The 15,810-nt window shown below is 35.4% G+C and overlaps 2 protein-coding genes and 1 long non-coding RNA gene across 4 annotated transcripts in view; 1 reads left to right on the top strand and 2 right to left on the bottom strand.

Annotated features, from left to right (window-relative positions):
- The window catches only part of Fancd2, a 42,990-nt gene that overhangs the window by 13,401 nt on the left and 13,779 nt on the right, over positions 1-15,810 (top strand). For both annotated transcript variants that reach the window (XR_011720010.1, XM_071718283.1), the window contains exons 10-15: positions 8,315-8,630; positions 8,713-8,919; positions 9,013-9,310; positions 9,496-9,713; positions 10,209-10,417; positions 10,501-10,655. Coding sequence is in view for 1 of the 2 variants with exons in the window: in XM_071718283.1 (XP_071574384.1) it covers positions 8,315-8,630; positions 8,713-8,919; positions 9,013-9,310; positions 9,496-9,713; positions 10,209-10,417; positions 10,501-10,647 (1,395 nt within the window). In the remaining variant the exon portion in view is untranslated. The remainder of the gene's footprint in view (positions 1-8,314; positions 8,631-8,712; positions 8,920-9,012; positions 9,311-9,495; positions 9,714-10,208; positions 10,418-10,500; positions 10,656-15,810) is intronic.
- Positions 4,074-5,843, bottom strand: LOC139779803 (uncharacterized). Its single transcript, XM_071718282.1, has one exon. The coding sequence runs from the start codon at positions 5,841-5,843 to the stop codon at positions 4,074-4,076; it is 1,770 nt and encodes a 589-aa protein (XP_071574383.1).
- Positions 6,790-9,067, bottom strand: LOC139779807 (uncharacterized). Its single transcript, XR_011720011.1, has 3 exons — positions 8,936-9,067; positions 8,324-8,360; positions 6,790-7,196 (listed from the first exon to the last, which is right to left on the bottom strand). It is a non-coding gene; the product is annotated as an uncharacterized lncRNA (long non-coding RNA).

Here is a 15,810-nt window from a genome sequence, read left to right as displayed (position 1 = left end):
TAGCCTCCGTAATGTAACGGTTCTTGTGGACATTGATATGGTTGTTGTAGATAGATTGTAAAGCCGACCTGCAATCTGACATTATAACTATGTCCTTTCTCCTAAAATCCTGTTGTTGGATCATGAGTTGGAGAGCCGACTTAATGGCAAAAGCTTCCGCCGTGTATGACGAGCACGAGCCCGGAAGGCTAATCTTGTATGCAATTTCCTGATCAGACACGACTATACTGGCACCCGTAGAACGACTCGTCTCAGCGTAAGAGCCGTCCGTGTAGATAACTTCCAAGAGGGTGGATAAATCGTACTTATCGATAATTTTGCGGATAAGGATCCCATCCGGGTAACGCTCTTGTTTTCTCGATTCACCAATCACTAAGTCCACCCGCGGTCTAAAGGTGTGTGCGCCATAAAGACCCTGGAAAATTTCAAATTGCCTATAAGAGCCGATCCCAGTCCTAAATCTCAGCGTCTTCCATATTTCTGATAACATGGAAAGTTTGTAGAGTGGCTGGCGAAATCGACAGTAGTTTTCTCGATCCAAGGTGTGTTGTAGTTTGAGGCATAAGCCGTTGTTGTTGTATGTCACAGCCTTGGTTACGAAATTTCTTCCCAGCATAATAGCTCTGTTTCTGAGGTGCATAACTTTAGCCTCAGCTATCAGGACGTTATTAGGAGTGCTGTTCCTATAGCCTAGAGCCGTCCGGATACCCATAAACTGGGCTCTCTCCAGCCTGAGCTGGAACTGGGAGTCTCTAGGGAAGTAAGTAAAGATACCATAGTCAGTAATAGATCTTACCAAACTTTTATATAGCATGAGAGCTGTGTTTACTTCCATGCCTTTAGACACCTTACATAAGTATCTCATAATTGAATTAGCTCGGTTAACTTTGCCTCTTACTTCCTGGACCTGACGGTGGAAATTAAGCCTGTTGTCCAGCCAGATGCCGAGAAACTTAGCGCCATCACAGTTGAAAACTTCACAGCCTTGTATGTTGATACACAGGTTTTTATCAACAATGCCGCTTTTGTTGAATTCGACTAAGACAGTCTTTTTAGGTTCGAGGTCAAGACTGATCAACCTCAATTTATCAGCGATAATGGCAGCCGCTTGTTCCAATAGGAGGCGGTTGCGCCGACGGTCGTGGCCAGACACGTAGAGTCCGATGTTGTCCGCGAACTCCACCATTTCAACTCCCTCCGGGAGAGCCTCGCGTAGAATCTGAGTAAGGAGCGAGTACAACGCCGGACTAAGCACAGCGCCCTGCGGGAGGCCCCTGAATACGAGGCGATCCACGAACTCGCCAGAGTTAACTATGAATCGAGCTCTTCTTCGGTATAGCCATTTACGTATGAAATTGACAATACCTACAGGACAGCCAAGCGCCATTAGCCTGTCCAGCATTATATGAAACTCCATACTGTCATACGCCGCGGATACGTCTAGGAAGGCTGCTAGGGTGTACTCACCCGCACTCAAAGCAGATCGGATGTCAGATGTAATCTTGGCCAGATTGTCGGCGCAGGATCTTCCCCTCCTGAAGCTATTCTGTGATGAGTTAAACTTTTCTTCTCTCTCGGCCCACCAAATCAATCTTTCATTGATCATGCGTTCCATGAGCTTGCCCACGCATGATGAGAGCGAGATAGGGCGCACCTTCTCACGACCGATCTTGTCGATAAATATGACTTGATAGCAGGTCCAGTCCGCAGGGAGCGCACCAGTAGACCACACAATGTTAAAGAGTTCCAAGAGGCAGGTCCTACCCGAATCGGGGAGCAGTCCCAGCATCCTGTACTCCACTCCATCCATGCCAGGGGCAGAGTCCCTCCTTATCATCTCGATCGCTCGGTCCAGCTCAGATCGGAGGAATGGGGCGTCCAGCTCCTCATCGGTAACAGAATACTCGGACCCAACGTCAGGATCGGTGCCTACATATGGGGGGGCGAGACTATCAATAGTGTTTCTGATTTCCGATTCTCTGTCTTTAGTTTGCCATTTGTTCCACTCGATGTTTCTACGGGTATTCTTCAGGATCCGCATAGTACTCCAGACATACGAGAGGCTAGTAAATCTGTTGATGTTTTTACAGAAGTTTTCAAAGTTTTCCTTTTTCGCCTGGTTTAGGATTTTCTTGGTGATAGCACAGTGACGCTTATAGTTGATCCATGTATGAATATTTCTAATTCTCTTAAAATCGGCGAAAGCCTGTCTTCTGTCTCGGATCGCCGCATCACAGTTCGAATTCCACCATCTATGGGATCTTTTGGTTTTTTGTGTGACGCTCGGGGGGGGGGGGGGGCGGCAGTCTCCTCGTCTGCCCGAGGCCCAGTGGACAGCAGTTTTGAGAATATCGGTGAAAGACTGGTAATATTTTTCGAAGTTCTGCTTAAAAGAAGATAAGTTTGGTAGGAGGAGGGAATTAATTTCCCTTTTGACAAGCTCCTGATACTGGGACCAGTCCGTCCTCTTTGACGATGTTTTATTAGACAACTTTTTATATAGGGGAGACCGGGGCTAAAACGTCTACGGGGTAAATACGTCTAATCAAATATCTCGGAACCTGTATATTGTGCGAACTCGCTATTAACATTGTAAACGCTGCTTATAGTACCCATGTGACCAACGGAGTTTCGGCTGGTTACCTGCCGTGTTATGATTTTTACGAGGGCAAACGTGTTTTCGAAAGGTGAAAGTTACATTTTCTGCGCGTGGAAATTTTGTAATATCTGCAATAATATTTGTTCTCCAAATCTCGAGGTACGTGATTATAAAGAGTAATGCATGCTGAACACGAATCCAGTGTAGTTTTTTCATTATCGTTGATGTCTAATATTTCGTGGGCGATCAAACCTGAAACTTGTGTTTGGGGCTAATCGGTCAGTAAGCAGTCCGGGTGCATTTCCAAGGCATTTTCGGGCTCACTGCATATGGAATATGGATGAGACGGGAATTACAACCGTTCAGACACCGAATAGAGTCATCGGACGTCGAGGAGTGAAACAAGTCGGGCGAGTGACTTCTGCGGAAAGAGGAACCCTCGTAACTATTTTTTAATAATGTTTCGCACAAAAATTTTAAATAATTTTTTATATTTTTCTCTTAAAAAACAATTATTGCATGTATCCTATTATTTTTTAGAATTAGATGTACGTATATATATTGAAAATGCAGTGCAGACTGTTATACCCCGGCATTTTTGAGATTTCAATTTTTCCACCGTTGTCGTTTTTGCTCTATACCGGTTAAACAAAGCGACGTAGACAAAAATTTCCTATATAAATTTTGTAGCTAAAGGTTTACTCTTTACAGTGGTATACCACATTTAACTACAATTATTTATTTTGTTGTTAAAAATCGGCACCGAAAAAAAACGGACTGTTTAGCCCCGGTCTCCCCTACCTGTATGGATGTCGAACGAGAAACTGATAGGGACATGATCGCTGTCACAGGCTTCCTCAAATTGACGGTAGTCAATATCACCCGCAATCTCACCAGATGCAAATAGCAGATCGATGTTAGAGTCCCTCTGTCCACTGAAGCCATTGCGGGATTTGGTATCGACATTAATGCACGAGAAACCCTCGTCATCCATTCTATCGTGCAGGATCTCACCACATTTTTTTGTTGTTCCGCAATTCCATGCAGTATTGTGAGCATTAAAATCGCCAAGGATAATAGTATCATTTGAGTTACCGCCAGCAGCGTTGAAGATGGGGTTAAGGTCTCGTGGGCCAATCCCAGATCTGGGGTGCCTGTACACAGCGAAAATGTTGATGTTATTAGTGAGATTTGTAGTCCTAATACCAATCGCATCATATTCCACCGGAAGAGTTCCAGCAATGGGCAGTATGTTAAAAGAGATATGCGAGCGAACAGAGACAGAGAAACTCCGCCACTGCCAAGCAGGTTGTTACTATGGAGCGTTTTAAATCCAGAGAAATATACCGAGTTGCGATCAGTACATCGGGTCTCTGTCAGAACAATAATATCGTAATCCAAAGAGATTTTCGATAATTCATTTTTGTGGCTTTTGTATCCTCTACCTACAATTCCAAAGTAATAATTTGAATTTTTATACCGGGATAAAACGATGTTTCTCATTACTCCTATAATACCTTGATGTGTCTCTTTGTTCCAAATCTCCGTCACTCAGATCGATGTCAGAAGGGGGAGGTCCCCCTCTCGAACCATCCCGCGCGTCAGACGCGGTCAGGGCGCGCAGTAACATCTCGCGAGCCTCCGGGGTTCTCCGCAACAGCAGCAGAATGCTTTCAATAGTCTCTATAATCCGATGGTCGTCCTGTGGGCTCCTCTCTGGGGGGACCTCCTCATGGTAAGAATCATTACCTGTACGTCGTCTGGCAGAGAATATGAGTCCTCTACTTGTCCTTGTGGCTTCGTCGTTATATAAGTCAGAAGATTTATAGTAGTTGCGCGGGGCATCATATGTTGAGCTCTGCTTGTCCTTATGTGTAGTGCGCGGGGGACGATCCCCTTTGTCTTTCTGTTGGGACGTGCTAGCCCTAGGGGAGTGTCGTGCTTCGGCTCCTAGGGCCTCAGAATAGGTCGCAGGACCAGCTGACGCCGGGAGGTCAGGCCAGATCGATGGATTTATAAACTTGTTTCCAGATTCAGAGGGGGGAAGGGAGGTATCGCCCTCCACGGCTCTTTTCGCACTATGAAAAGAGATATTTCTGTGGGCCATGACAATGTTGATATTCTTGGTCTTTTCAAACAAAGGACAGCCTCTGAATGTGGATTTGTGATGGCCTCCGCAATTACAGCAACGCGTTTCTTTTTCACACTGGCCATGGGCTTTGTCTCCACAGACGATACAGCGCGTATCGCTCTTACAGTTAAGTTTATTGTGGCCAAACCTAAAACAATTGAAACACTGGCGGACTTGGGGCACATACGGACGCACCCTGAGGTTAATTCCATTATTAAAGATAGTTAGATCTCGGATACTTTTATCCTTAAACATAACGATGATATTGTCCGTAGCCAGAAGCTTCGTCTTTTTGTTAATCGGGTCCCATTTCCGCCGGTACATACGTTCCATACCCAGGATCCTAGATTTGTCCTGTATAGTCGTCCACAGACTCGGTATAGTCGACGGCCAATCTGTAATTACTCCCCTGCATACAATGGAGCGTTGTTCGAGATTAGCCTTAAGTTTCACAGGGTCTTTAAGCGCATCAATTTTATTTAAAGCACTGTTCGAGTCTCTAAAGTGTTTAAATTCAGCCTCTGCTGAAAAATGATTGACCATAGTAATACTTGTAGGGCAAATCTGGAGTTCGTTTAAAATCATCCACATTTTTATATGATTCTTACCCTTTTTAGTTGTGGTTTGATGAGGAGGGAGGCGGAGTGTGATCTTAGCTTTACCTTTGTAATCATCCTCGAATCTAAAGTATTTACGAAGTTCCGAATCGCTCGAGGGGTCGCGTTCCTTCAGACTAGAACCACTTACAGTATACGCTTCCTTAACAACATCGGAAGGATTATTTACGTAAATACTAGAGGCATTAGGTACATTTGTATTAGTCATGCCGGCATCACGTGATTTACCGGTGTTCACATCACAGTCTTTCTTTGTGGACGGGCTGCACATATTTACGTAAATACTAGAGACATCAGGTACATTTGTATTAGTCATGTCGGTATCACGTGATTTACCGGTGTTCGCATCACAGTCTTTCTTTGTGGACGGACTGCACATATTAACGTTCTCGTTACCGGTAATTACAACTCGGGGTTCCTGGGTCCATCCCCGGGAGTCTCCTATATTCGAATTTTCATCAATCTCCATATCGCCCTGGTGCGTGGTGAAGTCCATATGACGTCGTCTTTGAATCTCCCCTTCTCTTTGTTTCTTGGAAGAGTGTCTTCGGTATTTAGCCTCTTGCCAGTCCGTGTCCGAAGATATATTTTTAATGATTGAGTCGAATTGCTGTTCGTTCAAATCCGTTTTTAATCTTTTACACGGTAGATTCCGAGACTCCTCGTCCGAGGGAAGGGATCCGCCACGTGTCGACTACGTGTTGTTCGGTGTCTCCGAGGATTCCATATAAGGCTATATGTAGCGACAAAAAACTCGCTCCCCCACCGAGAGGGGAGCAATAAAGACTAATTATAACTAGGGCCCACCCAAGAGTGACTAAGCCGAACACGTCCGTCTCGCACCGTGGCTCGAGCCGAACCAAAGTAACGTAGATGATACACATAGGTTAAGCTAATCCGCCGTTTTCTTTTTACTGTAACTTTTGATTAACTGCCCATATTAGGGCAAATTTTTTTTTTAAATTTATAGTTTTGAATCTCAGGAACTTGAATATCCACGTTAGAAAGCAAAAAAAGCTTTTGCACACGAGCTATTTACAAAATATCAAATCAAAATTTTTTTAATTGAGTAAAATTGAGGTTTTTGGTTATTTAATCATATTTCTTTTTCTAAAACGAGTTGTGACCTAATTCTACTGGGATTGTAAAGGTCTGTAGTTGTACTTTAAGGGGATTAATGCATATTTTCAATTACTTCCAAAAAGTATAATTATTTTGAGTGGTGAATATAGATAATTTTTGGCTCTTAGTAACTTTTTATGGTAATGAATAAAATGAATTATTTGTGCGTGATTTGACATTACGTATTAAATATTTTAAGTGAAAAATTGATAAATAATAAATTTCTAATAACATTAGTATTCTAATGACAATAAATAGCCAAATTTGCGTTATTGTACATTATTAGATAACTTTGGGGTTATAAGATTAATAAAAAAAAGTTTTTTTGATTTTTTAATTCCATTTTATTACAAAATTCTATTTAATTATTTTTTCGAAATTGGTATATATCACGGGTTTACTAATGTTAACGATACATTGGGTTAGTGTAACCCGGAGACTAACTTTCCATGTTTCTTACTCGGCAGTTTTCAATGCACTGGTTCGGTTATGAGTGCAGCTTAGTAGGGGGCTTTTCAAAGTTTTTTTCCCCCTGATCCGGACTCTCCTCCTCGTACAGTATAGAAGTGCCGCAACTTTTAAAATCGTTATGGGTTATACTGACCCAGTGTACCGTTCTAGGGTTAAGTTGTAATTACAGTTAAGCTTCTTTATTCTTTATTATCTATTATCCTATTCTTTGTTTTTCTTTTCTTGTGCTGCTATCACTACTTCATATGTGGTCATGCTAAAAAGAAGAAACTAGTGAAAGACAGAAGATATGATTACACAAAAATATAAAGTACAGTTTAATTTCTTAAGGCCCCTGCACAATGAAAAATATAAGGAACAGATATTAGTGAATAGAAATAAGAAATCAGGAACACAGCTGGTGTAGCATTAATACACAGCTTCCAATAGGTTAAAAATCTATTGTCTATGTTATTCCCTGTTTCTGTTGCCTGTGTTTTTCATCGTGTATCCAGGTTTATTTCTGATTCCTTAGTCCTAATCGCTAATATCTATTTCTTGTTCCTTATATTTTTCATTGTGTGGGGGCCTTTACTCTTAATATCTATATTTTTAATATTCTAAATCTTTATATCTGTAATATTTTTCTTTGTATTATCTCGTAATTCACATTTGTAACATGATCGTACGTATAATAAGAAATCGAGTAAGAGGCAAAAAATACTAGATACATATTTTAATCTTATTTGTTATTAAAGCAATTAACATAACATTTTCATTCCGTGCTTGTATCATTAGATTAGAAATGGAGATTGAAGAGAAAGAATTGAAGAACAGAAAGGTTGTTGTCTTTCATCAAGTTAGAATAGAAAATTTGATTGTGTAGTGAAGAAGCTACGCAAGAGAAATGATAATGGAATAGGAAAGCAAAAATTTAAGAAATACACAAGATAGTATAAATTATTATAAAATATTAAGTATTTTATTGTAATAGTAAAATGAAAATTTTGTAAATAAAATAATAAAGTATATTGAAACTGGCAAACATGATTGCTGCAATAAAAAAAAAACTTTATATTTTTAAGTATTATCCAAAAACTGAATTGATAGCCTGATTTTTAATTTAGAAAAAATTTATTTTGAATTAATCAAAGAATTTGTAATTAAACAGATATCTGGTGATCTTGAGATACTGCATACATATTATAACTTTTAAGGATGTGTTTTGTTTCACGCATGATGCGTATAATGCATCATTAATCCTTCTTATTCACCAAATGTTAAACAAGGCATGTTAAATAATGCATTACACATATCATACGTAAAACGGAATGCATCTTAAATTGTCGTTACAAGCTTTGATTATGTTTGATAATACTGTGTCATGATATTTAGATAGCCTACCTTTTGGACGTTAAAATAGATGTACAGTCATCACAATCTGAAACACAAGGCATATCAATAAAACAAGTGTGTTTCCTTGTAAGAGAACTTTTGACAATATTCGAAAATGAACCTTCTGAGTGTTTTGTCAAAGATTTAATCCACTTATTACCAAAGATCTGCTCAAAATTGGATGACGTTGTCAGCAGATTAAGACAAGATGACGATTGCAATTTTCGAAAAGGCGCAAGATTATTATTGCACCTTCTCACTAGCATTTTTAATTGGAAAGGATTTTCAAGTGTAACATACAATACATTGCTACGCGGTGTGATATTTTTATTAGTTAATTATAACAATTAGATATCTGACATGTATGTTACTTATATTTTATTGATATTTCTTTTTAGAGGGATTACGTACTTTGGCTAGACAAGTCAATGAAGAAAATGCTTTATTGCGGTCTTGTAAGGAACTCGTTGCAGAATCATACAAATATTTTGAATCGTTGTCAGATATTGCTACCGAAATAGCATTAGCTAATGTTCTTGTCAACATGTGTCAATCATTAATGAAACATTCTGAGACTTACGTCCAAGAGTATAAGGGTAAACATGGTAAGTGGATACTTACTGAAAATTTTTAACAAGAACAGTAGAAGTTTTCAACAGTACAAGAAATTATAAATTCCTTATACTGATTGATTGCAGCAAAATTAGCGTATGGATTTCTTTGCTTGGAATGGCCTGAGGATAAGCATACTGGTCCTCAATATAAGTTATCTGTTATTCAGTTATTAAATAACTGGATGGATAATGAACCATCGCCATTAGAGGCAGTGACGTCAATTGTGAAATGGTTACCAGATGAAGTCTGCAATTTTGAAAATGTTCAAAGTTCCTTAACAAGAATACCTTCTGTGAAAAAATATATTTTTCACTTGTTATATAAAAAACTATTTGACGGTTTAATTAAAGGTATTAATATAGCATTATTAGCGGTCAACTCGTAAGTATTATTTTATTTCTTTTCTTTGTAAAAGTAGAAACCAAATTTTGTTTAAAAAAACATCCAATGAGTTTTATATTAGTTAGAATTTTTAGAATTTACACGTTAGAATTTTTACTAAAGATTTATTACGAATTTATTATGAATACACTAATTCTTTTCAAATTACTGATTATATTTTTTAGAGATCCAAAAAGAATAAAGGTATGGCACAATATTACTTCAAATGTTCAAAAACTTGTGCAAATTTGTAAAACGTTGCAAACAAAACCTACTATACAACTATTTTTACGATACATGCCACTGTTAATAAAACAATTTCTAAATACTGGTATGCCAATACTTGAACATAATCTGAAGTATCAAACAGACGATGTAACTAGTATTCTAAAAATGATGCAAAGTAAGGAATAATTGTTTTTATTGATGAATTATATGGAATGTCTTGTGAACTATAATTTTAATTTTAATGATTAGTTATCTAACAAATTAACAAAAATTTTCTCAGTGGAAAATCAAAAGATATTATTTGTTATTTTACTCACAACTAAAATATTTTATTAAAATGATAAGTATCTAAAAGATAAATTTTAGTTGATTTAGCTGTAATCTATTTAGTTCACAAAAAACTTTCTTTTTCAATCATTTTGTGATTATAAAGTTGTTAATGTTTGGACATTTTTGCTAAAAACATTGTTTTAAATTCATAAAAAGAATTTATTAAATTAAAATGTTGAATTATAAAACATTCTGTGTGCGAGCATAGGTGTGTGTGTGCGTGCGTGCGTGCGTGCGTGCGTGCGTGCGTGCGTGTGTGCGTGCATGCGTGTGTCTGATGGTAGAAAATAAATAATATTCTTTTCTAATTTATTTATCATATATCATATATCATGTTTAGATGGTACGCGATACTTACATGCTATATGTTGCGACTGCACAGAAAAGAAGAATTTACCATTGTTTAAATATGTGCCTGCAGCGAAATCTATAGCAGAGAAATTCATTTATAGAGTCAAAGGGATGTTGGTCCTTAATGATAGTGTAGCAGCATTTTGGATGGGAAATCTTGTCAATAAGAATTTAGATGGTCGTGAAATTCTTTCACAGGTTTTCATTATTTTAGACTTAGATTTTATCTTACATTGTATCAAATAAAACAGAACTTGAATTTTAATTTATTAATTTTCCAGACATCATCAGAGGAAACTCCTTTACTAGACATGAATAAAAACTTGGAAGAATTAGTAAATGCATCATCTGAAATTTTGGATTCTGATTTAGGCGAAAAGCCAATAGAAGAGACAGAAGATGAAAATGAAGACATAGATGACTTGTAATTGTATAGGTAAGTAAAAAATAATGTTCTGTAATTTTATTACAGAAATAATATACTAAAACATTATGCTATTGTATAGTATTAAAAATTTAACAGTGATGAGACATGTTTAATATATTTTTTACTAAAAATTTAATAGTGATAAAACATTGTTTTATGTGCGAACATTATTTTATGTAGTAACTTAGGATAATTCACTCATTTACGTGGAGTGAATTATCATAAATTACTACAAAACCCTGTTTACGCGGAGGAACTATTGTAAGTTACTACAGAAGTAACGCTCGCGTAAACATAGTAAATAAGTATGTTCAAACACATTTTGAAAGATTATTAGGAAAACTGTGTACAGTAACGGTCAAAAGTACTGCATCGCTTATGGAAAGGGAAGTTGTTACTTTAATGAAGAAAGACGTACATAAATGATATAAAATTCTATTTTAGTACTTACTGTTTTATGCTTTGATAGGAATACTTTGAGAAAAAAAAATCAAGATCTTAATGATTTAATTGACGTTGAATAATTATCATTGCTGATAATTATTTAATGTCGTAATTAAATTTATGTACGTCTTTCTTCATTAAAGTAACGACTTCCCTTTCCATAAGTGATGCAATACTTTTGACCGGTACTGTACATGTCCATGCACATACATTTTTGTATATAAAATGTACATATTTTCCACATACACAATGGGATTATTAATTTTGTATTAGAAAATTCAGAGTATTCTAATAATAATCTCAATTATTATTAAAATATAGAATATAATATGATTATAATATAATTCAAACAATTCAAAATTTTTAGCGTATGTTATAATAAAAGAATACCTACATAACATAAAATTAAAATAAAAAGATATTTAAAATTCGAAGTATAGGTTCCAATGGAAAATCCATACGAATAAACCGGGCTAACTAAGAACCAGCTCGGTAAATGATGCGCGAAAGTTTTTTATTTATTTTTATTTTACATATTTTCTAACCTATGACTGCGTGCCGACTAGATTTGTCAGACTTGAAACACAGCTCCCGGTTGGAGTAGTAAAATCCCCCCCCCACACCTAATTAAATCGATTCGATTTAATTTTTGATGCTATATGCATCTAACTAACTGTAAAGAAATCATTGCGAAAAATATTACCTCAGCCAGGGTTTGAACCTGGAACTTCATTCCGTGAAGGTGTCGCACCAATTCGACCACTGAGGCATGTGGTAATATTTATCGCAATAACCTATTATTAGTTGTAATATTACGCGTACTTTCAGCCAGCGTGATTTAAAATTCGAAGTATAGGTTCCAATGAAAAAGATATTTACTGCAAAATCTTGGTACTGACAGAGTTTAAAGTATCTTAAGGAGGATGGTTGCTCAAATCAAAATGATAAGAATTAGTTCAAATTTATGGAGGATATTTGTCTATGGGAATCGTCCATGTCAAAGTTGAAGACAATTGTCTGCATGGTTGTCGAGTAATTAATTATTGAAGTTTATTTTACTCTTATACACGGCGACATAGTTAAGGGGTAACGCCACTCTAGAATTTTCAAAAAATCGATTTTTTTTGCTTAAACGATGCTTTAAGGTCTTAGAAATAAGATACACTTGGTTTCAAAGCTCGGAAAAATCTCTATTATCCCTTTTTCGTAATCCGTCTGCCGGCCAGTGTTGTTAGACGGGCCGGTTTTTCCGCGCATGCGCGGACCTATTAGTACTGGAAAGAGGTTCCATTAGTCGTCCATACAAAATTGTTTAAAAATTGTGGAAAATTTTAATATATTTAATATACATATATGTATACGAAAATATAAATATTAAAAATTTAATAATCTGTATTTAATAATAAAAAAATTTAATAATAAAAAATCAGTTAAAAACAGAAAGGAAGTTGATATAATTTATGAAATAAAAGAACTTGTAAATAAAAGTAAAATATATTAACATGTATATATACTGTATATATTAACATAAATAACATAAATAACATAAATAATTTCCGTATAAAATGCTCTTTGGTTTCAACTTAAATTCTGAAATCATACAATACAAATGATATTAATAATAATAATGACTAGCATGCATTGGAAAATATTGGCTAGATGTGTGATTCTATGCAAAATAATAATAAAAAAATAAAAGCAAAATTATTATTTCTTATCAGATATGTTTGTATGTCCATATAAATTTTGTGAATTATGCAGTTCAAGATGCCTAGGATCAGTTTCAAAATTAATACAATTAATGCCTTCAGCTCGAAAGCTTGATCGAACTACACAAATTGCAGAAACAGTATCGTTAGATAATCGGTTTCTTTTTTTATTTTTTACATCGATTACTATAGAAAAAATTCGTTCGGCCTCGGCATTTGAATGAGGAAAACAAAGAACTACTTCGACAAATAACTTTAAATTTGGAAAGATTTTTTTTCTCATTAGAATCTTTATATTATACTATTTTACCCCACATATCATCAATGTCTAATAGACATGTCACAAAATTTATATGGACATACAAACATATCTGATGAGAAATAATAATTTTGCTTTTATTTTTTTATTATTATTTTGCTTAGAGTCACACATTTCTCTAACCAATATTTTCCAATGCATGCTAGTCATTATTATTATATTAATATCATTTGTATGATTTCAGAATTTAAGTTCAAACTAAAGAGCATTTTATACGGAAATTATTTATGTTATTTATGTTATTTATGTTATTTATGTTAATGTATAAGTAAATATTAATATTATTTATTTTTTTTAATAATAAATAAAATTTTATTTTTACGTTATTTAATAGTATTTTATTTAATAGTATTTAATACGTTTGTTTTAAAATGCATATTTTACTTTTATTTGATTATTAAATATTTAAATACTGTTTATGTAATTTTAAAATGTTATTAATTTTTTATTTTCTATGAAACAAATATTTCAATATTATTTTTGTTTTTATATTAATGCTTATACCATTTTATAACAAAATGTATTTTTATTTTATGAATACCTACTGGTAAGGTTTTTGGCAGTTTTCCTTACCCTTGCAACGAGAATGTTGGTATTCTATAAGATTCTGCCAAATAAAATATTTTACTTTTATTTACAAGTTCTTTTATTTCATAAATTATATCACCTTCCTTCCTGTTTTTAACTGATTTTTTATTATTAAATTTTTTTATTATTAAATACAGATTATTGAATTTTTAATATTTATATTTTCGCATACATATATGTATATTAAATATATTAAAATTTTCCACAATTTTTAAACAATTTTGTATGGGCGACTAATGGAACCTCTTTCCAGTACTAATAAATCCGCGCATGCGCGGAAAAACCGGCCCGTCTAACAACACTGCTGCCGGCGCGGAATGCATTTGTGAATGTTAACTGAAACTTTAAACGCGTTTTTCTCGAAATCGCTTTTTTAAAATCGGGCGGAATCAGAACTCGAACACCTTTTATCCGATTGACTTGAAATTTTGAGTGAAAATTTACAATAACATTATCTTTAGAAGTACCTATGGATTTTGCGATAAGTTGAACAAAACTTTTTATAAACAATTTTGTGCGAAATTTTTTAGCGAAAAATGAAACATTTTTTTCCAACATGCACCATTCTTACAAAAAATATATTTCGCAATTCCCATAGGTAGGTACTTCTATAGAAAATCTTTATTTTTCAAAAATCTTTGAATTTTTGTTTTAACTCAGAAATTATAGGAGCTTCGATTCCACCCGTTGGACGATTTCCGCAAAAAGGCACTTTGGATCAATGGCTCTGGCGCCGCCATTTTGTTAATAAAAAATTAAAATGAATTTTTTTTATACTTTAATATATAGATAATAAATAGAATTAAACCGATTTTCATTTATGATTATTGTATTTCTGAAAAAAATTATCAAAAATTGGCTTTTTTTTGGACTCTAGAGTGGCGTTACCCCTTAAATGACATTAGTAAAAATGTTACGACACCTGTGATGTAACTCTCGAAAGCATATTAAAAATAAAATTGTAAAAATAAAACAGCATATTGTAGCTGTTTTGCGTAAAGCTATCGAGCACGCTATGGAGAGCGGCAACGTCGCATTTGAGAGTCGGCCCTGATAAATGGAGCTATAATTCACTCACAATAAGTTGTACAGGGCAAATGAATTTTTGTATCGCAATTTTATGAAAAGAATGGTCAAATAACGCATTATTTTATTATTTCATCATTTTTACTATGTTGTCCTTGTATAAGAACTTCAATAATTAATTACTCGACAACCATGCAGACAATTATCTTCAACTTTGGCATAAACGGTAGATAGATTAATATTCTCCATATATTTTAACTAATTTTTATTATTTTTATTTTGATCTGAGTGTTTCGTGTGAGATGTAGGTTAATACACAACACTAGTTTCGGGTATATATTGTTTATTGTTCGTTCGCAATTTACGAGGTCTCGGCCTCTTGATATCGTCGAAGACTCGGTTTCGTGTATCGTCGAAGACTCGGCTTCGTGTATCGCCGAAGACTCGGCTTCGTGTATCGCTATTCCGATCGCGGTGGATATGATAAAACCACATACGCACAAACCGTTTAGCTCGCACTGTGCGCCGATATTACACGTGTGTCACGCTCGAGCGATTATTCGACAATGCCCGTTCGCGAACTTAGATCGAAGCGCCACGCGCTCGTCTTTTTTTTTGATCGGTAAAAAAGTCTCGCTCGGTGAGATTATCCGTGGGCCCACGTTTCCGTCGCAACACTGAGCAACCTCTCCTTAAGGGGATCCTGCAGCCGTATGATTTACCGGCATTATCGTTTTCACATAAATCTTTTAATTGGCTTTATAGAATTGCAAAAATCTTTTACAGAATTAAAGTACGCACAAAAATCTAGGCTAGCAAACGCGATTTTATATAAAAAACACCAAAAAATTAAAAATGTTACTTATTTGGGCACATACAGCTGTCACCTGACGACAATATTTGGTTAAAACAAAAATTCTGCAGTTTATACATACATAATGTTTGTCTCCTATCCTTAGGAAAACATGTAGGAATAATATCGTGCAAGTAGAAGTAAGATTCAATGCGTACAATAAAAGAAAAATGTGAATTTTATTTTAGTACTGCAAATACGGATGCAGAATGACAAGAAGAGCAG

This window comes from Temnothorax nylanderi, unplaced genomic scaffold, assembly GCF_030848795.1.
Source record: "Temnothorax nylanderi isolate EJ_2023f unplaced genomic scaffold, tnyl_v1.0 TNYL_tig0242_pilon, whole genome shotgun sequence".
NCBI lineage: Eukaryota > Metazoa > Arthropoda > Insecta > Hymenoptera > Formicidae > Temnothorax > Temnothorax nylanderi.
This window is presented reverse-complemented; position numbering and strand designations above follow the sequence as displayed.